Source organism: Pelophylax lessonae, assembly GCF_965119305.1.
Source record: "Pelophylax lessonae genome assembly, chromosome: 6".
Classification (NCBI taxonomy): domain Eukaryota; kingdom Metazoa; phylum Chordata; class Amphibia; order Anura; family Ranidae; genus Pelophylax; species Pelophylax lessonae.
Window position 1 is genome coordinate 289,846,543 of NC_138773.1, and position 23,425 is coordinate 289,869,967.

Consider the following 23,425-nt stretch of genomic DNA (forward strand, 5'->3'; position numbering starts at 1 on the left):
CATCTTTCTGGTCGCATAAGTGTGAAAGGGGCCTTGGTCCCATATACTGCATACTGGTGGGTACAATTCAGATTGTAATATTTGTGACCAGTTTGGATTTGTACAACTGCAGTCAATGTGGCCAACAAACATTAGATAACTCCAAATCCCTACATTCAGCTAAGTTAGGTAAGTGCCTTCCTGCCTCAGTCCTCATTTGTCGAAATGGGAACATTATGCAACTAGAGTTGTCCTGTATATAGGAAAAGTTGGGCTTTAGACACAAGAGAAACTTTATTAAAAAGAAACTTCACTGTATTATATCCATTATGTTTGGATCTGTCAAAATATTTTATATGCGTTTTAAGGAAATGTCATTTTTTTCCATTAACCTTATTATTTACTTCTCCTTCTTACTTTTTTAGCCAGAAATTCTTCCTGTAACTCATTTTTCGAGTTTGAGTGTGGGAATGGGGAATGCATTGATTATCAGCTGACCTGTGATGGCGTAATTCACTGCAAAGACAGATCAGATGAAAAGCAGCTATACTGTGGTAAGTTAAAGAAGAACTCTCATGATGTTGAGTAGCTGAGTGCATTATTGTATATTAACTTGCCTTAGCCTTTCTAACGATCTGCTAGTGTTTTACAGTGAAATCCCCCCTTGATTGTAAATGCATGTTTTTTTTTTTTAAATACCAAACATATCATATTTACATGTTTTTTTCACAGAGCAGCCCCAATACTCCTCTTTTCAGGTCCCCTGCTAGCAGTCCTTGCTCCTCCCCTCTGCCAAGTATCACCATAGCTTGCTATGAGGGCACTTTTGCAGGCTCGCTCCCGAACCGACTCTGTGTATCCATTGACACATAGAGTGCAGCTTGTCCCTGCCCTCCAATTCCTTCTCACTGGCTCCCGTTGCTGTGTCTGAGTCAATGAGGAGGGAGAGAGCAAAGAGAGCCTATCATGTACCTGGTGCTGGAGGCCAATGGAGAGAGAGGGCTTCCCTTGCAGGAAAGTTCCAGCCCCCCTCAGGGTGGAAACAGGAGAGGTCAGGCCCAAAGTAGCACGGGTCACCTGTTGGACTGTGTGCAGGAGATTCCAGAGTACAGCTGGAGTTGTGGCCTAGAATCTGCAGACAGGTGGTGTCCGTAAGGTGTTGCAGGACTCTGATAATGCTGAGACTGGAGTGTGGTCAGAAGAAAGCCCAGGCCAGGAGCCAGGTGGGTATCAGAGCAGACGTGGTCAGGTGGATAGCTAGGGGGAAATACAGGAAGCAAGCAGGAGAGAAGCTGGGTCGGTAGAGGAGACGCAGGAACAGGAATATCACAGAGATAAAGCACTGGGGGAGCCGAAGATCAACCAGCAACTGCAGCCACTGACAGGCTTCCTTATAAAGGCCCATGTGAAGTGCTGGTTGAGAGCCCTGAAAGAGCCGCTGCTGTTGTGCACATTGCTGGATTGAAAGGTTCTCAGGTAAGTATAAGGGGGGCTAAAAAAAAGTTAAAAATGTTGGTCAGTTGCTAATGCCCTCTATGCCATCATTAGCATATTATCCACTTCCTGACCACCCACTGCACATATAGTGTGGCAGGGCGGCCCGGCTGCGCAAAATCCCATATAGGTATGTGATTTTGTGCAGGGGTTCTCGGGGGAGCCGCCGGCCACCCGCGATCGTGCAGAGGAATGACAGAATGGCCATCTGCCTATGTAAACAAGGCAGACGGCTGCTCTGTCACAGAGGCATAGAGAGATCTTATGTTTCAGCTGAGCTGAAACACAGGTCTCTCTTTTCCTCTAGCACATCCATTCCCCCTACAGATAGAAAGCACTCCCTAGGGGCACACTTAACCCCTTGATCACCCCTTCCCTGCCAGTGTCATTTATACAGTAACAGTGCACTGTTTTTTTTAGCACTGATCATTGTACTGTCAGCGGTCCCCAAAAAGTGTCACTTAGTGTTAGATTTGTTTGCAGCAATGCCACACTCCCGCTAAAAATCGCTGATCGCTGCCATTACTAGTAAAAACAATAAAAACAATAAAAAGTCCATAAATCTATCCCATAGTTTGTAGACGCTATAACGTTTGCGCAAACCAATCAAAACACACTTATTAAGATTTTTTTTTTTTTTACCAAAAATAGCAGAATACATATTGGCCTAAATTGATGAAAAAATTAGATTTTTTATTTTTTTTTATTGGGAATGTTTTATAGCAGAAAGTAAAAAAATATATATATATATTTTTTTCTAAATTGTCGTTTTTTTTTGCAAAACATTACAACCGCAGGGGTGATCAAATACCACCAAAATAAATCTCTTTTTGTGCTGAAAAAAGACATACATTTCATTTGGGTACAGCATCGCACGTCCGTGAAATTGTCAGTTAAAGCAACGCAGTGCCAGATTACAAAAAATGGCCTGGTCATTAAGGGGGTAAAACCTTCCTGAGCTGAAGTGGTTAAACAAGTATAATGACAGTTCCAATTGTACAAACATAACCTAAACTACCTACAAAGCAAAGGTGCTGATAGAAAGTGCTGTTTTATCCATTGCTTTTTGTCTTTTGCATAACATCTAGAAATGTAAAGGCATTGAAGATTTTTTCCAGTTCATCAATGCCTTTGAGAATTTGTAAAAGTGGAGTATGCACAAACACGATACAATCTGTTCCTTTCTATAATGGAGACCCCTGGCTATTTACGAATTGACGGTTTTTCTCCGTCGCTGCAGGGGGAAAATTTCCATCTCAAGTGTGGGAGTTCACGACCTTGGGTAGAAAGGTTTTTAAGATGCTCTTTTTTTTTGCCTGGGAAGTTTATGTAGCTGAGAGCTAGAAACTATCATTTATTTTAGAAAGCAATGTAATATTAGATTTTCAGAGAGTCCAGTTCATGCGGTAAAATATCTGGCAGGGTTTAGAACTTTTAAAACATGTCAATCCAATATTTTATTTTTGTAACAAAAAAAATGTACCATGTTTTTTTCTTTTAATGCAACCAGCTTGCAATCTGCTCAGAACCCTGTGAGTTAGTTATTTATCATTTTAAGCAAAATGTGAGCCAAAAACACGATTAAAAGGAATATCTTGTTAAAGAAAAAAATACCGTCTGGATCTCTTAAATGATATCATGCAAATGGAATGACTGATTGCAATTGATAGAGATACATTTGACAACGTTCACAGCATTTGATTTGCCTGGATCATACTTATGAATTTTCAGAGGTTAAGGGACTTTATTTCCCACCCACTTTTCTAATCCCTTGGTGGTATGTAGAATTTGGCCATTTCACAATAACCTGATCTCAATGGCATTCTAATAAATTCATCATCTTAGTGAGGCACCATAGAAGGGAGGACAGAAGCAGGTGAAACAGAAATAATCTCTCTATTATCCATGGCTTCGAGTTCCGGGTACTCAGATAAAGCAGCTTCTGATAGACTCCAATTCTTGTAGTCCACAGGGAAAAGCCAGTACTCCAATAAATCAGCACAAATAGATATCCTTTATTGAAAAATGGTTTTGGGCCATCAGGCCTTAATCATAGCTCAATGACTGATGGATGAGATGTGTTGAAGTTCTATTCTCCTGTACCCCCCCCCCCCATTTTGCAATAAAATATATCAATTTGTGCTGATATATTTGAGTTACAGCTTTTTTCTGTGGACCATGGGAAAGGAGATATTCCCTCTAATTTAACCTACCCTCTACTTGGGTTCCATCTACAACCCATCTACCCTCCCTCTACACACATACATACACGCTTCCACTTCCTCTTCCCCTTCCCGACTCCCACTAATCAACTCTTTCTATGCATTCATTTATGAATGCCCAAGTTGCCCTCCAACTACTTAAAGTGGCTGTAAACCTCAATCATGAAATCTGAACAAAAGCATATATCTGCAGTGTTTACTTATCTTTCTCCAAAGCTCTAAGTGTTGTTTCTCTCTGATACTTCATTCCTCTGTTATCAGCAGAGTCAATTCTGAGAAGTTTTCCAGACACAAAAGAGCTCAGCATGCAGCTTGTCAATTCACAACACAGTTCTTCTGCTGTGTTTAGGGGGTGTGCTCCTTTCCTCCAACTAGTTCTCACACAGAGAAACTGCAGCTCTCTGCCCTGTTTTCAGTGATATTAACAGATGGAGAAGGATTTTAACACGATTCTGGTCTTTTGAAAGAGTGCAGGGAGGAAAAGACTGCAGATAACAAATAAAACCTATGTACTTGTTTAATCTCCGTGTATCAACTGAGGCCAATCACTTCACTGTGTGTATGTGAGGGTTTACAACCACTTTAAGATAAGGCATCACAGTCCTGTTGATTTGTCATATGTATGATTATTTAATTTCATAAGCCTGACCTATGTTTATCCTATCTGTAACACCATATATTTCACTTATGGCTCTTGCTCTGTGTGCTATCTGGATCAGACTATTTTTTTGTTGTAATGTTCACTTGACTGCTTCAGTAAAATCTATATCGAAATAGCAAAAATATGTTAAACCCATCTTTTGCTGCAATAATCACCTTCAACCTGTACATGTCTTCTGCTAAAATGTAAGGAGGAACAACACCGCTCAGGCCAATCTATGTCTGCAATCCAGGGTGAGTGCTGAACCTCGGCTAGCCACCGCAAACAGTATACATGAAGAAATTGGTTGCATACCACCAAACGATTGGATGAAGAAGATGTTTTTTATTCACATATAAGGTGCAAGGTACAGCAGTGTAGGATAAGGTACCCTATCATTTGGTGGTGTGCAACCAATTTCTTCATGTACGTAGATGTCTTCTGCAATGCTTTTTTTCTGTCATAAGATGCCCTCTGATAATCAGCATACTTTTTCATTCTACCTGTCCTAGGTTACATAACTTACCACTGCATTGTATTAATGTAGAGGGAAGTGGAAAAAAAGTGCTGGACCTGTAGGGTTATCTTATTGCAATCTTAAAGTATTGATGTTGATGTAAAAAATCTGGTTCCTGGGCAGACGGCTTCTACACCCCAGAGGACAGAGGATCACTATGGACACCATGGCTTGTAGTTTGTAATGTAACAAAAATGGAAATAGATCCAGATACAACTGTATTCCAAAAAAGTCAGGGGGGCAATCCAAAAAGGATCCAATGCATTTCGGAGTCCAAAAACACCACCTGATGAAGGGAGTATTTTTGGACACATACCCGATTGTGGAGCCTGAGATGAAGAGAGTGGCCTCTTGTGCAATTCCCATTCAAGAACACCTGGTAGTGGAGACAGGGACTGCTAGGGCAGTGGAAGGGTGCAGGTGCCAGGAAGCTGTATTAGTGAGCTGGAGCTTGGAAACACAGGAGTCCTTCCAGTGGTGGTATGGAATCTGGTCACAAGCCTTGTTCAGCGGCAGCCAAACAGAAAGGTGCAGGGTCAGAATCAGGTTCAAGGTCGGGAACAGGCAGAAGTTGGTAACGTGCCAGCAGAGGGGTACCAAATTTAGGAAGCGGAGACGTGGTCAGAAATCCAAGCAAGGTTGGTAACATAAACCAGCAGCAGACATAACAGACAGGGGTGATCCAAAAGAGGTGTCAGATGTAGCAAGGTCAGGAACAAGGTTTGCAGACTTTCTAGAATCAGGAACCAGAGTTGAAGACAATCCAGCACTGAGGCCAGGCAGACTCTTAGTTTAAATAGGCAACTGGACACCAGAATCTGTGAATGCGTGTGCATGCCTACATGTATGTGCACGTGCCCGCATGCATGCATCAATTCGCATTTGCGTGAGCATTCTAGTCCTTGCTCATCTTGGGCTTCTATGCTCACAACTCTGCACATGCGCATAAGAATGAGCACCTGCTGCATGGGATTGAGCACCTGCATGAGATCACTGAAACCCCCAGAACACGTTGTCTACATTTTGGATTGTACACCTGACTTGGAACAAAGTTATATCTGGACATCTTTGCAGTAATGTGGTGCTTCAATTTCCATTTCTGTATCTATGGCTACCTCTTTACCTACCCCCTTTTCTAATCTCCATTAAATAGAGGGAAGGAGTTCTGTAGTTCACAGAAGATAGCTGGGAAAGCTGATAACATTGTCAGCTCTACTCCTGCTGTTTGTAGTTTGTTTTTGTTTTTTTGTTTTTTTTTTTTACCCTTACTGTTTTACTGTTTCCCTTTAGAGCTGAAAGCACAATTCTAGAGAAAAAAAGTTTTTAAGTTTTAACATTCTATCCAAAAGTGAAAACAAGTGTTGGCTGAAGCTAGACTTAAACCTCAGGCAGTTATAAAAAAATATTTATTCCAATTATGTATTCATTAAAACAACATAGATGTTATTTTTACATAAAACTAGCATAAGCACCTGAAGCTGTCTTATTAGTTGCTTCCTGAAGTCCCCTGTACAGCAACCTCTTGACTGAAACAGACAGGGTCAGCACTATATGCCAATCATATCAGTTTTGCTTTGCACAGTTCAATTTCTTTGGCAGGTAAATGAGTGTTCATAGACTATGACTATGATCAAAGTATTTATGGAAACCCCTCCGAAATATTGAGCTCAGGCGTAGCCAGTTAAAGTGTCACTATGCTATATCTTTATTGTTCAGAAATAATCCATACACATCCATTAATTATTGACCCTGTAATTTATTTTTCATTAAGTGTTTCTTATTGTGTTTTTATGCTTCCTTGTAACATCTTCTCTTTTTCTCCACTCATGCACAGTGCTCACTAGTTGTGGTCATGTGCACTCCTCTATGGACACTACAAATCCCATAGTCCATAACTCCTAGTGCAACTTGGTAGCAAGCTAGAGAGGGTGGCTATTTTCCTACATACTATGGGACCAGCAGGGCTTTTTTTCAACTTGAACGTGGTGGAACTCAGTTCCACTAACTCTGGCCCGGGCCCTCTGTGTCCTGCTCACCACTATCACGGGTAAACACTGAAGTCTAGCTTCTGTGTCTACCAGCGATAGCTCGTCTTCCAACGGCTCCCACAGATCTAATCTCCTGAGCAGCTCCCATTGAGTGCAGAATGAGGACAACAGAGATGCAGGTGCCCGGGGTGAATTGCAGATGCTAAGACCCCCACTGGAAGATCTCCCTGCAAGTGAGGAGTAGTCATCTACCGTGTGCAGATAGATGCTTCAGCTTAATACAGCAGCAAAAGTAAGACATGTGGAAGATGGTGTAACTTTTAAGGAGGAGGGGAGAAGATGGGGGTAATGGCAGGGGGGAGCAGTGGTCAGAGCTGAAGTGGGCTGAAAGTGAGATGTGGATGAGTGATGCAGAGGTAAGCAGCTGTGGAAAAAGGCTAAACTTTGCACTCTGTGTGTAGACCACCTCTAAAGTCTGCACTCTGTATGCAACACCCCCCAAACTCTGCACTTAGCACACCCATGTACTCTGCACTCTGTGAGGACCCCCCTGAACTTTGCACTCTGCATTCCTGGTGTTTACTCTGTACTCCTGGTATTAAATGCCCCTTTAATACCCTCCCAACCTCTAACAGGAAGTGGGATCATCATAACAGCAAAAAAAAAAAAAAGGGAATTTGGAGATTTGGAGGAGGCTGCAAGAAATAAAAGTGACATTTCTGAATTAAGAATACCTACTTCCATATATATATATATATATATATATATATATATATATATATATATATATATATATATATTTCTTTTACCAGACATACTTTTTATTTTTTTTTTGCTTACCAGAGTTTAGTTTCACTTTAGGGGGAAGTGTTAATGATACAGCATACAAAGACATTTTAGACTATTGTGTGATTCATTACTTGTAAAACAGTTTGTTTGGGTGCTTTTCTAATTTAGTATGACTGGGCCTTTGTGAACAAAAGCATCATTTATTAAGTTTAGAGTAGGGGAACCTGAGTTGTCTGCACAGAGCCCCAATCCTTTGAGATTAACTGGAATATTGATTGGGAGCTAGGTCTTCTCATCCACCATCTTTACCTGACCTCACAAGTGCTGTATTCAAGAGAGATGTTTTCTATTCCAGCATGATTACACCCCCTGTGTGCAAAGCCAGAGTCTGATGAGTTTAGAGAGGAGAAACTTGAGTGGCTTGCAGAGCCTCAACCTCATTAAACATCTTTTTGTTGACCAGGAATGTTGAGTGTGAGCCAGGTCTTCTCATCTACCATCAGTACCTGACCTTGCAAATGTACTTTTGGCACAATGGGCACAGATTTTCACAGACACGCTCCAGCATTTTATGGAGAGCCTTCCCAGAAAAGTGCAGGCGGTTTGGTGGTAAAGTGTGCGTGTGTTTTTATGGGGATAGTGGATGAGTCCTTATTGGGATTTTCTAAAAGCTCATATAGGTGTGATGGTCAGGTTTCCCCCAGTTTTTGGCCATATGCTGTATATGCATTTCCAGTACATTAGACATAAGAAGACGGAAGGCTGTGGGTTATAGTATTAAAGATACATAGCTACTTTTTTGGTCTGCTTTACTCTAAAAATATTAAAGTGTCTTATTTCTCCTTGGGGCTTACTCGATAAAATTCCTGATTACCATATCCTGTACTGACAAGGGCTAACAAGCCAGAACCAGCTAAAAAGTCCTCTACATTTCTGTCTACTTTAGGATGCTATAAACCAGTTGTTCTAAGTGCGCAGTGGGCGAAAGGGACATAACAGAATGATTGAAATGTCTCCACTTGCCAGTTTAAGATGACTAATAAAACCCCTTTTTGAATTTGTGGTAATATAAAAATGCCTTCTGTTAACCATTTGCCGACTGCCAACAGTAATTCTACTGCGGCAGGTCGGCTCCCCTGGGTCGCTGGACTCCTAGTGGTCTCGCGGCGCGCGCGCGCCGCCGGAGGCTTGCTCCCGCTGTGTCTAAACACACCCCTTCCCTGCCAGTGTCATTATTAAAGTAACAGTGCATATTTTTAGCACTGATTACTGTAGTAATGTCACTGGTCTCCCCAGAAGTGTCAAAAATGTCAGTTAGGGGTCAGATCTGTCCGCCGCAATGTCGCAGTCCTGCAAAAAATCGCAGGTCGACGCCATTACTAGTAAAAAAAAAAAAAAAAAACAATAAAAATGACATAAATCTTTCCCTTAGTTAGTAAACGCGATAACCAATCAAAATACGCTTATTGCGATTTTTTTTTAACCAAAAATATAAAGTAGAAAACAAATTGGCCTAAAATTTTAAAACATTTTGATTTTTAATTTTTTTTTCTGGGAATGTTCTAAAGCAGAATGTGAAAAATATTGTTTTTTTTTTTTTTTTTTCAAAATTGTCGCTCTTTTTTTTGTTTATAGCGCAAAAATTAAAAATCACACAGGTGATCAAATACCACCAAAAAAAAGCTCTATTTGTGGGAAAAAAGGATGTCGCAAAATAGGGCCTGGTCAGGAAGGGGGTCAAATCTTCCGGTCTTAAAGTGGTTAAAGAATGACAATGCTGTAACTCACATCACTTTACTTGAGGGGTTTTAGGTTCCTTTTAGCTCCCTCATAATGTGACTGATTATATTGTTTGGGTTGATATTTAAAAGCATCTATGATTTTCTTGGATAAAAAAATCAAGCAAATAATATTTTTGCTGCAATAATGATGATAGTTGGAAAGATTTTTCAGGATTACATTGGCTGTCAAAGTTCAGCTAACCCTTGAGATCTTCAGAAATGTAATTATAGTGGACGCAGGAATTGGAATATACAAGGTTCTTAATTTTAAGTGAACACTTGATGAGAAAACCCTAATCATCTCCAAAGAGGAAACTGTACTTTTACAGGTCAATTATAAGTGCAACACATAAGTGCAAATTATAATCGTGGGAAATTGACAATTTCATAAACCAGTAGCGTTATTATTAAAAGAAATTGAGAAGTAAATGTCTCACAGATCAAGGTACATTATTATGTTTTTTCATGGGCAATAATTTGGCTACTTGATAACATTTACCTTTAAACGTTGGATTATTAATGTCTTGCATTTAAGATTCCAAAGACACCCTCGTCAGAGATGTACAGACAGAGAAAGCTAATAATCAGGTTGGATTTTTTTGTTGCTAACTTATTGTATATCAGATTCAAATCTGTTTTAGAGTATCTGTAGTACATAATTACCACATATACTATATGACCGAAAGTTTGTGAACATCATGGCTAAATGAGCTTGTTTAACATCTCATTCCAGAACCATGGTAATTAAAATGGAGTTGCCCTGCTTTGAAGCTATAACAAAATCATACTCTTTGGAGAAGGTTTTCCACAAGATTTTGGAATGTGTTTATAGGAATGTGTGCCGATTTAGCGCCGGTTCACATTGCAGCGACGCTACTTCGGGTGGCGACCTCGGAGCGGCCGCCACAGACTTCATAACATTGAAGTCTATGGCGGTCGCCTCCGGGTCGCCCCAAAGAAGCTCCGGACCCTTTTTCTAGGTTGGAGCGACTTGTGTCGCTCCTATTAGAACGGGTCCGCAGCTTCCCTATGGGAGGCGACCTGCGGCGACCTGTGAGGCGACCAGGTCGCCTCACAGGTCGCTCCAAGTGTGAACCGGCACTTAGCCAAAACAGCATATGTGAAGTTAGATATTGATGGTGGATGAGAAAACCTAGCTCCAGTTGTGGCTCCAAATTATTCCAGTCAACTCAGTAGCAGTGTTAATTTTGGCAGCAAATTTCAATTTAGTTTTAGTCTTAGGACTAAAATGGCATTTTAGTTTTAGTCCCATTTATTCTTCTGCAAGTGTTTTAGGTTTAGTCATATTTAGTCGACTAAAACTCCAGTACATTTTAGTCGACTAAAAGATCTTACATTTTAGTTGACTAAAATGTCCTATATTTTAGTCGACTAAAACTCATTTTAGTCATCTAAATGGTCATGGTCCGGTCAGAGAGGAGGCCTGTAATGCTGCTGCCTGCAGTCAGTGCACACAGTGCTTCTCAGAATGCTGGATGGGGGTCTCAGGTTTAAGGGTGGTCTCTGGTGTGACTCTGAACTGAAGTTGTTGAACAGGATTGGCCGGGCGGGCCTCAGCGGCCTATATGCATGCACACAGTCCTTAATGGATGGCGGAATCGGATGCCAGTGGTGACTGTGAGTGGTGAGTGGTCTGAGGGGACTCAGGGAGGCAGTAATAGCTGGCCTGGCTGTTAACTCACAGTGGGTGCTCTGCTGTGGATGTGGTGGTGGCTGGGTGCCAGTGCCGTGTGATGATCGGGCCTGGCGCGTCTGGCTGTAGTGCTGCAGCTGCAGTGCTCTGCTCTGGTGAGGTCAGGTGACTGGTCTCGAATTGACTCTCTTGTAGTAGTCCACTCCTCACGTCGGACGTCATGGGGCACACCACACCAGACGCCACACAGGCGGAGCTCCGTGAAAACCGGAAGTTGGGTAAACGTCCCTGCCTCACATTCTCATTTAGTTTTCGTTCGTTAACTAAAACGGATTTGATTTTTGTCATAGTTGTCGTCATTTGACGAAAATGTGCTATACTTTGCGTCTCGTTTTCGTCAGTTAAAAAATGCCGGTGACGAAAGCGGTGACGAAAACGTTTTCGTTGACGAAATTAACACTGCTCAGTAACGTTGAAGTTAGGTTTTTGTGTGAATCATTCAAATTTCTCTACAACAAACTCATCAAAGCATGTCTTTGGCTTTGTGTACAGCAGTACAGACATGATAGAACAGTAAAGGGCCTTCCCCAAACTGTTGCCACATGGTTGAAATTGCACAGATGTCTACAATGTCTTTGTATGCTGAATCGTTAAAACACCCTTCACTAAAAACAGTTAAATAATAAATTAGATGTGTTGTTCACTGTTCACATAATTTTAGTCTTTGCTTCGGAAAATGCTACTTCAAACTCTATCCAGTTTTGGTTGTGTGACCAAAAGCTTGAGAAATTATATTATGGGATCTCAGATTGCCTGTTCCTCCCCTTCAGAAAAATTCTTACTGTTACGCTTACCTCTAGCACAGGTGGTAAGGCACTATAGCTAGCTTCTGTGTTCTTTACCTATAGCAGCCCCATTTCTCATAAGGCAGGCCTACCGATACTCGGTCATCCTCAGGTCTTATACACAATGCATAGTGCCTAGCTATCACGCCAGTCCAGGTGCAAAATAAGCACAGCAAACAGGTACTTGTGGTTGTCAGAAAGGCAGAGTAGTCAGTGACAGCCCAGGTTCAGGGCAGGCTGAGTTCTGAGCATTTTCAATATTTGATTCAAGGTCATCAACAAGGCAATCCAAACTAGCAGACAGAGCAGAAAAACAGGGAGCCTGGAGCAGGTGTTACAAATATTATCACAAGCATGAGACTGCAGGCTTTGCTGGCTTAAATCAGGTTTGGTCTCCACCTAGAGACCACGTCAATCACCTTGCAGGTGGACAGGCAGACAGGGGGGAATGCTTTGCAGTCAAAACCAGCACGCTAGAATAGGACCAGCAGTTGTCGTGGGACAATTACCAACATTAAAGAAAACTTTTAACTTTGAGCTTGCTGTTGAGTATAGATCCACTTTTAACAGTGTAAACATTCTATTGCCTTCTTTTTAACATTGTGTTATGTAAATTATAATAACCATATATGTGACTTATTTATACATTTCCTTTTTAAAATTACTAAATTATTTAATATTAATATTATTATTTTTTTTTTTGTAAAAAATATGTTGTATTTATGATGTAGATGTTGTATTTTGATGTAGATTTATGTATGTGATAAAAGCTGAGAGAAATACGTTTTTTTTTGTTTTCCTATTTTCTTTTCGGTTGCAGTGTTACCAGAATATAGTTACCCTTCACAACACCCTATTGTTAGTGATGGCATGTAAGATTAGTTGTAAGATTAGTTGGCTGACATTGAGGAAAAGACATCTGATAATGATGAAGTAAGCAACTACACTTCACAAAGTGACAGCGTATTTTGTATACAGTCAGTAGGCTCAGCAAATAGGTCATGTTACACCATCCTCTCCTGCTCTTCTGACCATGTAATGTTTCTTAAAGGAACCAGCCTTCATCCTGGGTTACAAGAGACACAATCCACTAAAGGATAGGATACACAGCATGTCAATTCCCATGTGTTATTTTATTATTATTTTGTTTTTAATGATCAAACGTGCCTCTTCAATGTATTATTCATTCACAGCATCACCGGAAGGGATCATATACTGTACATATACAGAACACAAATTATTTCATCAGTTTATGAGGTATAGAGGTGGACCGAACATCCCCCGGTTCAGTTCACACCAGAACTTTCAAACATGGAAAAAGTTTGGACCTGAGCTGGGAACCCTATTAAAGTCTATGGGACCCAAACTTGAAAAATCAAAATTCTCAATTTTGAAGGCTTATATGCAAGTTATTGGCCAAAAAAGGGTATGGGGACCTGGGTACTGCCCTGGGGGAAATGTATCAATGCAACCTTTTTTTTTTTAAAAAAAAGATAATTTTTAAAGGAGCAGTGATTTTAATGATGCTTAAAGTGAAACAATGAAAATGAAAAATTCCTTTAAATAGAGTGTCTTAGTCTGCCTGTAAAGTGGGGCATCTATACCGTGTATAGAACCTGCTGCAGCAAAACTGACAAATATAAAGAAAAAAATAACATTTTCCTGGCTGCAAGCCATTGCTGGCAATAAAAAAATATTTAAAAAAATGCTGTGGAGGTCCCCCACCAATCCATACCAGGATATATATCCATATCAAAAACTGTGTGTGTGTTTTTATTTTATTTTATTTTATTTTTTACACTTTTATGGGGGGGATGAGTAGGGGTACAATGTACCCCATGCTCATTCACAATGGGAGGGGGGCTTGTTAAAGAAGTGTCCAGATTCGGATAAGCCCCCTGCCAGCAGCCCAGGGTTGTGGGGAAGGAGCCCTTGCCCCCATCAACATGTGGAAAAGGTGCTTTAGGGTGGGGGGCATGGCCCCCCATGTTGAGGGCATGTGGCCTGGTATGGTTTAGGGGGGCAATCATTCACCCCCGCCCCCATTTTCCTGGCCTGCCATGCTGCATGCTCAGATAAGGGTCTTGTATGGAATTTGGGGGACCCCACAACATTTTTTTTTTAATTTTTGGCATGGAGTTCCCCTTAAAATTTATACCAAACCCAAAGTGCCTGGTATGGATTGGGGAGAACCCCCACGCCACTTTTTTTTTTTTCTTTTGCTGGCAATGTTTTTTTTTTCATCAAGATGTCCCCGGGGAAGCTTGCTGATAGCTGATGACTCATCTGTTGTTAAGGGCGCAGCAGCTGGCTTCCCGGCCCGCTCCTTAACAACCAGCAGCTATTCACTGTGCACTCAGTGGGTGAACATCCCGCCAAGTGCCCTGAAAATTCTGGTGTTCACCGAACTTATGCTCGGCCCGAACTGCTCGCCCAATACTATTGAGGTATTTTTATTGTACATTGATTATTGCATGGGTTATCATTTCATAAAATACTGCAGTGCTAACCTCTCACTTCCTATCTTTGCTATGGGACAGGAAATGAAGGTAAATCTCCCCAAAGGGACAAGGAGGGCAGAAATAAAAACTACAGGGGTTATAAACCTCCCTTGCTCTATCCAAAATGAAGAAAAAAAAGTTTTGCCTATAGTTCTACTTTTAAGAAATTGCAAACACTATTTTTTTCAAATAACAAACTGGTTTATATTTACCTATTCTGTACAATAGAATTGCACAGGGCGGCCCCGATCATCCTCTTCTCGGGTCTCCCACTTGCACTCCTCCCCCCAGCCAAGTGCCTCCATAGAAAATCGCTTGCTATGGGGGCACACCTGCAGACTCGCTCTTAACCTGTGCTGCTTGTGTCCATAGACACACACCGCACGGCTCGTCCTCACCCCCACCCCCACCCCCACTCCCTAATCATAGGATTTGACTTGGCGCAGCATTGGATCGAGTGAGGACTCAGATACGTATAAGGGACAGCTAAGGGGACATGCTGCTACTTCAACATTTTTTACCACAATGCAGGGAATGCATCAAGTTAAAAAAATTTAGGCTATAGAACCACTTTAAATTATTTATTTTTGTGAACTGAATATTTCTGGAAAACATGATCATGAACTATTACAATTCATCATAATTTTATCATTTCAGCTGAATTTACAGCAGTCAATAAGGAAGACAAAATTAGGGGTGTTTTTTATGGTTTTAAGGACACAGTGGCTTTTAAATGGCTTCTAGGGGTAGGAAGCTTTTCTGGACTTGTTCTTATGGCAAAAATGGCCCCTCATACACTAAGAACATGCTGTTATATATCGAGGAACAGAAGAATCCTAAGGCTACAACTCCTTGTTTATCAAGAAATCCATTTGATCACATGTGTTGTGCTTCTGTATAGATCTTTGCCAATCTAAATTCAATATGCCCCTGTCTCTCTTTAAAGGCTGAGATATTAGTTAAACATTTTGAAAAATGATTCTGAGCAGAAGGTCTATGACTGTTTACAGTAAATGTTATAAAGGAGAGGTATATATATATACGACAATTAGCGTTTGACCTTTTTTGTACTAAATTATTTAAAATCTCTGCTGTGGCAGGAAATCAGGTGCGCTGGGTACATTGTTTTACGCTTTGGTGGTAAGAATGACCTGCATTTTCAGGCACAGCTTGAGGTTCACCTGTCAATGACCTTAGGATATCGTCACGGGAAGTCATATGTGGAGCGGCCCCCCAGGCATGTTAGATTAATTATTTATTCAGTCTCTGCTTTGTTTTACTTACTTTTATTGTCATATCAATCAGACTCAATTATAAGTTCTTCATGCCAAAATGCTGGAAAAATTAGCTGTACATTTTATTCTCAAGCCAATCATAAACATTTAATAAATGTACACTGAAAATTACTGACTTTTGAGATGTAATGTTACAGGTGATAGTACTTTGTAAGGGCATTGACCGCACAAGCCAGATTGGGACTTTTTTCTTGGAACTTGCTGCCAACTGATATATTGTGGTTCTTCATATTCTTCTTTTTTTTTTCTTCTTCTTTTTTTTTCTTCTTTCTTTGTCTTCTTCCCTTCTTATTTCTTTTCTTCTTTTTTCATTCTTCCTTCTTCTTCGTTCTTTCTTCTTTCTTATTCCTTCTTTCTTCTGTCTTCTTCCTTCTTTCTTCTTTTTACTGTCTTCTTCCTTCTTTCTTCCTCCTTCTTCTTTCTTCTTCTCATAGCACAGACAATTTACAAAGTACTTTACATAGTATAAATGCACATAAGTTCCTACCCTCAAGGAACTTACAATCTAATATTCCTACCACACAGTCCTACATATACTTACATGCATTTGCATACTAGGGACAATTTACTTTACAGCATGTCTTTGGGTGAAGACTTTTCTTAGCTTATTCAAACCAATTTTTACACTAAATAACCAATTTAGCATCTCCATCCTGGCGGTTTGACAGCAATTCACACCTTCAGCCATGTGAATCAAATGATTGACACCCATGCAGACTCCCTTAAACCAAGAATATGATTCTGTAACCAAAACAACAGGGTGGTTCCATAGCCTTCACACCTTCTATCCTGTTCTTGGACAATCAGCACCTGCCAGTTCCTGACACTTATAAAAAATTGATATGAAATGTATTCAACATTACAGTACGAGTCCAGCAGAATGAGACTAACTATTGAGCTATACCATGACCTGAATAAATAAGAACCTTAACAGACCTATTAACATAGTTTAAAATGACATCAGCAATTTAGTTGGGTAGCTACTGTATATACTTTTCTTTGCAGTAGTGAGGCAAGAAGGACCAGGGCAGATAAAATGGAACATGGGGCTTTATACTACCTGCTGTATTCTGAGAATGACAAACCCTACCTAATTTATTAGTAGGGCTTTTTTTTTTTATTATTTACAGTACCCAATCTGAAATTTAACATAAATTCTTTTGGTGGAATGTTGTTTTTAAGAAACAATTTAGACGTACAGTATATAAGACATATTTTAAACGCTTTCAAGAGAAAGGTTTTCAAGAGTTGATGTTCTTGTCAAAACTCTATGGTTCTTCTTCCTAGGTCCAGAGTTGTGTTATTATTTGTCTTAAGTTATTTATTAGTAATTAATCCCATTCAATGGGACTAACGAGTGTCAGGAACCTACTTTCACAAGTGGCAAAACATCTTCAAGGTTAGAGAAAAAAGTCTAGGTAAATGTAATTCAATTCTTCCAGCTATATTATGATCTGGATACACGAAAGCTTTCACTGACCTTTTTTTGGAGCCAACTTTCAGCTATTGGATCTTCCCTCATATTTTATGATGAATATCCCCAAATCTTGACAGAAATTCGAACCGCTCCCCACTCCATCTAATACTATAAAAAAGTTAAAGCTTGAGTGCCACATTAAAGCGGAGTTCTGGCCTCTGAAAGTATTTTTCAATAAAAATACCCCCGGGACAGTCAGGGCTAGTACATTCCACAATAGATAGCTTCTGAACTGTCCTAGGTCGCACTTACCTTTTAAAAGAAATACCTTGAAAATGTCTTTTCCAGCGCTGCCATCTCAGGTGTGGGCGGCTGAAGCCAGCGCATCCTCTTTTGCGTCCTCTTCCATGTCCTCTTCGGTCCCACAATGCACTGCATCGGCCCCACCGTCACTTCCGGGGCAGGAGCGTCATCTCTGCACAGCTTCTGGGCATGCCCAGAAGCTGTTTAGCAGGGAGTGACGGGCCTGCACCAGAACTGACGTCGGGGCCGGTGCAGGCGCATTGATTCCTGGGAACGATGACGTTCAGCTCCCAGGAATCAATGCAAGCAGGGAGTGATGGCGTGGGCCGCAACCGCAGAGGGAGGAAGTGGAAGAAAGATAAGTATATTTTCTTCAATAACAAGGTAAGTAAACAAAAAAAAAAAATGTGACTATCCATTTATTTTACAGGTGACACTGAGCAAGCAGATGGCCCAAATTGCATTTTGAGGCCGGAACTCCGCTTTAAATACATATCCAGCTTTGTGAGCCCTCAGCCATTCTTCCCTTCACTGAAGTCTCCTCCCTCCTTTTTGTTTTTCCTATATACTCTATCTTTAATCTAGTTGTCTTCTGGTTGATATGGTGACATCACAGATCTATTGTTTCTCCCCTCTAGGGGGCAGGGGTCAATCCTTACCCCTGCGCTGAACAGTGCTCATAAAATGATGTGTGACCATCGTTCAGGGAAGTGGTAAAGTGAGCCCAGACTGGCTAGATGATGCAACCCCAGGTGGTGTGACCCTGACAACCTGGGCTCACAGGAAGTGAGTTAAATGATACAGGTGCTCCTTCATTCCGCAAAAGGAGCACCATCTAGTTTCTAGTAAGGACCTCTTTTAGGAAACTGCCATGAATCGAAGCTGCTTTTTCTACTTTGAAAATTCCTGTGCAATGAATTATTTATTTATGTATTTATTTAATTAACCTGGAATTTAAAGATTAAATTTTAGGTTTGGTATATTACTATGTATAAGTCATACCTGGCGGATGCCCCTGAAAGCTGGAAATCACTGAAATAGACACTTCTACTCTAGTGATCTCCACTTGCTTTTGGGTCCCTTGCTGAGCAGATGGCCTGATGCATTGTGAACACAGAAGGTCAGCCACTCAACATTTTCTGAATGCATGCAGTGCATTCTCTGATTGGAAAAGGTGGAGAGGAAGGACAGTGACATCACATGCTGCACTTTGTCCAATCAGAGAATGCTTTGCATCATTCAGAAAATGTAAAGCATTCTCTGAATGCCACCTGTGCCAAGGGACCAACATACCGGGGTTGATTTACTAAAGGCAAATAGACTGTGTCCTTTGCAAGAGCAGTTGCACTCTGCAAGTGCAGTTGCTTCAGAAATGAATTAATAAATGAGGTAAAGCTTCACTTTTTAAAGAATACCTAATCCCATGCAAGGAAAAAAAAATATTTTTTGCTTGCACATGATTGAATGATGGAAGTCAGCAGAGCTTCTGCTCATTTACTAAGCTCTGGAGCAACTGCTCCTTCAGAGTGCAACTGCTCCTTGCAAAGTGCACAGTCTGTTTACCTTTAGTAAATCCCACTGTGTTTAGAATGCAACAGAATGCAACTCAACACAGGACCCTGGAAAGTGGAGTTTATTGGAGTAGTGGTGTCTACTTCAGTAGTTTCCAGATTTCAGAGGCACCGGCCAGGTAAGGTACATATAGTTACTTTGGTCCAAGCTGGACGAATGTTACTGTGTAAAAATAGACCATACCTGGAATTCTGCTTTAGGCAGTTTTAAAACTATTACTTTCACAACATCATGATTATTAACATGAACTTATAATATACAATCTTATTTCAGAAACTCGAAGCTGCTGGAAAGGTTTTAAACTTTGTGGTAACAAACGTTGCATCTCCAACAACAAAGTATGCGATGACAAAGACGACTGCGGAGACAACACAGATGAGTTAGACTGCAAAGGTAAGATGTGACGATTTTTTCCCCACTAATTTTACTGATTGTCCAGGCAAATGACCGCAATCTACTGCGTAATTGTTTAGAAAATGAGAAGAAAGTGGACTGGTGGTGGGAGCAGAAGACGAGAGTTTGCAAGGTTCTATCTGGATTATATATATGTTGATTTTCTAAGACACACCGTTCTCAGGGAGCGCGCTGCATTCAAAACAGGATATTAACTTTGAATGTTTTGCTTTATCTTGTCCAAACCTCATCATTCAAAATATTAAAATAGCCTCCAGAGGTCAAGCACAATGTCAGGTTTCCTATCAGCTGGAGGAGAAAAAAATCTATATTGGATAGAGAATGATCAAATTGTGTTACTGAAGCCAGATGTGATCAAATTATTTTTATAATAAATACAGAGGCACCAACACAGACAGTTCAAGCCGTCAGTCTTGTATTAATGCAAGCCTGATGTCGATTTTATATGCAGAAATTGTTTTAGTTATAGCGGGACAGTCAGGCAGATGTCACATGACCATACATTATGGGGAAGGGGGGGCTGCAGTGCACTTAAAGGTAAACTATAACATGTTTAAAGCCCAACTACGAGCAAATAAAAAAATATCTGCAATAGGGTTGTGTCTGAAGTGCAAGAATTAATTGCCTGTTTATGTTTAGGGAAGCAATAAAATAATATTTACTTACCCAATCCTCCCTGCAGCTAGACCGGTCCTTGTAGTATCTCCATCTCAATGCTTCACTAGGCTAGAGTCCTGACATCATCAAGACCAGAGTAGGGTCCAAAAAACAGAAAAGAACAGAAGCCCCCCTCCATCTGAGTGTAAACTGTGCAAAAACAGCATAAAGGTATTAATAAAGTAATGCACTCACATATAGTAAAGGAAGAATCGGCATGTCATCCATGGAGGGGTTGTCATCAATGGAAGAGATCATCAGGCAAGCAGTTGGCATGTGCAGTGTTCAGCCAGAAAGCTTCTGGGTAGATGTGAAGAGAAGTGCTGATGCTTTGAGGAGCTGAAGCACAAGCCGCCTGGCTTGTGTGGCAGTTTTTTGGGTGTCCTTAGCCTATTCTCCAGCATCTGGCTCTGATTGGTGATGATGTCACTCAGTAAGGGGCGTGGTTTTGCATTTTTGGGCTCCGCCCACTTTGTCAAACCTTAGGGAACCATAGCCATGCACTGGATGTGAGGATGCCAAGGGACCGGCACTGGATGTGAGGATGCCAAGGGACCGTCAACCACTGTATCATGGGGGGCTGACTCGAAGGTGAGCGGAGGATCAGGTAATAGTCTAAATGAGTAGTTAACCCTTTCCATGTGGATGCAACCTCAATGCAAGAGATACTTTTTTTATTTGCCCAAAGTTGGGGTTTAAAGTAGAATCTAAACCCAATCATTAAAATCTCATATCATTTTTAACATGGTAATGTAATTTCAAAAGTAATTCTGGATCCTTTTAAATTTGCAGTTTTAAAATAATACCTGGTGATCCTGCCATGAAAGTCCTTGTTCAGACACATCCTGTTATGGGGTGAAAACTGTCTCCCAACTGTGCTTTCGTATTGTCTCCGTGTAAAATGTGCCCCTTGTTGCAACCAGAAGCCCTACAGACCTTGCTTCTACACATAGATTCTAATTTTATAGGCACACGCTGATGGTCATATTTGTTTCTTACATATGTAGACTCTCTTTTTGGTTTGTTAATGCTTCACAGTAGTTGTTTCTCCTTTTCTCTCAATGCAAGTTTACCAGACATGTCGGAATAGGTTAGAGCAATAGACTTCTGGAGGATGCTGTGTCAGCTATTTTTGAGCAGGGATGCTAAGTGATTGTAGTAAAATACTGATCCTTCACCAGTATGAGGAAAATCTACAAATCTGCACAAAAATAGAAATATAGTACCGCAAACATATAAAATTGTAAAGTTGTATAATAAAATAATGTAAGAATAACAACACATTGAAATATTTGCTTACTGGAAATGCACTGTAGTTTCTGGGGAGAAGTTAAGTGTTTTCAGCAGTCTTTATTTCTGTAGCCAGCATAAAGGGAGATAAGTGTTCTGATAAAGCAAGTCTAGATCTCTTACAAGAGGGGCAACATCCAGTTAACAAATAACTTACATTATAAAAATACAAAATTTTTCAGTTTCCAAGCATTTCTCCAAGTAAGAAGCACATATTCGCAGGGCATATAACAAATTGTATAAAAAGTTGTATCAATAAGTTCAAGCCTAAATTTATCTAAAACAAAGAAAAAAAAAAGTCAGTTGAAGGGACATTACCTACCTTCAGTGAGGTATGTCCCTTGTGCTGCTGTGTCCTCTGTTTGCCAAAATCGTACTTCTCCGATGCCCCCTCAGTAATCTGTCGGTAGAGCAGGGATTAATAGAACTGTGGGGCTGTCACAGGCTCTCATCCAAAGTGCCTGACAATGCCTGCCCTTTCCACTATAAATGGAGAATGGGGGGATCAATGAAAGGTCCTTCCCTAAGTGCCACAGAAGGGAGCGTTGCCCTGTTCTATCCACCTACGCATGTGTAGTGTACTAGTAGTGTGTACTCTGTCTGGTCACAGCCACTGGGCTCATCAAAGGTGCAGGTGGGAGTACACAGTGCTAATGTGCATCCCAAAGGAACAGGATTGCACTCCTTCCAGTGACACTAGGGGTGCTGGTACCAATGACTGCTCTGTCTCTACAATAACTCTGGATACAACCAATCCAGACTGCAGAACATTTTAAACAGGAATTTCACCCTCCTCTGTTATTTTTTTTTATTCTCCTCCACAGTTGAGATACTCACCCACACAGAGGATCCAGAGTTGTCCTGCTGAGATCATCTTCTCTGCAGCCACCTCTGGACTCCTTGCAGCCATGTTCCTTTGTGACACCATTGGGAGGCTGTACCAGCTCTTCCAGGTTCTGGTGCAGCTTACCAATGACGTGCCACTAGGCATGCCCCCCATGTTAGTAAATGGGGTGATGTTTGGGGCTCCCAGTGCATTGTGGGACATCAACATCACATATCCCAGGATGCCCTAGGGGCACTGACGTCATTCACCTAGAATGACGAAGGATGAGGGGAGGGCCAAAATGTAATTAAAAAGAAAAATAAGTGAAAGAAAAAAAAAATAATACTGTATATGTACAGCAAAGGGTGGGTGGGATGCAGAGGAGCCAAGTCATATAAATGGGTGAAGATCCACTTTAAGAAGGCTTCTTTTCATTGTGATTTGGAATTTAAGGATGAATATATCCACAATGTCTGAAGCTATAGTGGTCAGTGAGGACTTGTTTTAAAGGTGAAGATAAAGGGGCTCTTACCCTTTAACAAGCATGTTCAATAATAATGCGTGAAACTACCTTAAACTACTTATGTTATTGGCCTAATAAAATGTATACGTTTACTTGACAACAAGCATGTACAGCCATGGTAGGATGAGAGGAGGTAAAACTGGTGAACTGAATGGCAGAGGTGCCAGTGTGCTGTGTCTAAGGATGGGTTGGAGCCATCAATTTTGACAAATAGCTTTATTTCACCAAAAGACCCGTTTTGTTTCGTGGACACACTCGGGTGGAAGAGTAAACCAAGAAATGTCAAACATTTGTGAATCACTGTAAATTGAGAAAGTGGCGGGTTATAGCCACTAAATGCGTCTTTTGGCGATATAAAGCTGTTTGATGTTCCCCAGACTTGATGACTCTGAGCCATCCTTAAACCGACTATACAGCTTCCAGAATTTGGTTTACCAACAGGCTTTTAACAGTACAATACCCACCTATAAACCCACAGAGATTTCAGGACTGTGACCCCGTGACACTCAGAGTGACTAATTTTCCCCTGCCGTCATGGAAGGTTGCATATTCTATGCTCCTCACCTGATGTCACTTTCTTTTTCTTTTTTTTTCTCTCTAATCATAAAATAAATGTATGAAATAACTACATTTTAGATACATGCTACTCCCTCCCACCTCCCTCCTCTTTTCTTTCCACTGGATACCTTTGATACCTCTGATTTTTCAGTCTGACCCC

At 40.9% G+C, this 23,425-nt stretch overlaps 1 protein-coding gene across 6 annotated transcripts in view; it reads left to right on the plus strand.

Annotated features, from left to right (window-relative positions):
* Positions 1-23,425, plus strand: part of LRP1B (LDL receptor related protein 1B) — a 2,177,452-nt gene that overhangs the window by 1,772,509 nt on the left and 381,518 nt on the right. For all 6 annotated transcript variants that reach the window (XM_082262163.1, XM_082262161.1, XM_082262165.1 and 3 more), the window contains exons 46-47: positions 405-533; positions 19,271-19,390. In XM_082262163.1, coding sequence (XP_082118289.1) covers positions 405-533; positions 19,271-19,390 — 249 coding nt within the window. The remainder of the gene's footprint in view (positions 1-404; positions 534-19,270; positions 19,391-23,425) is intronic.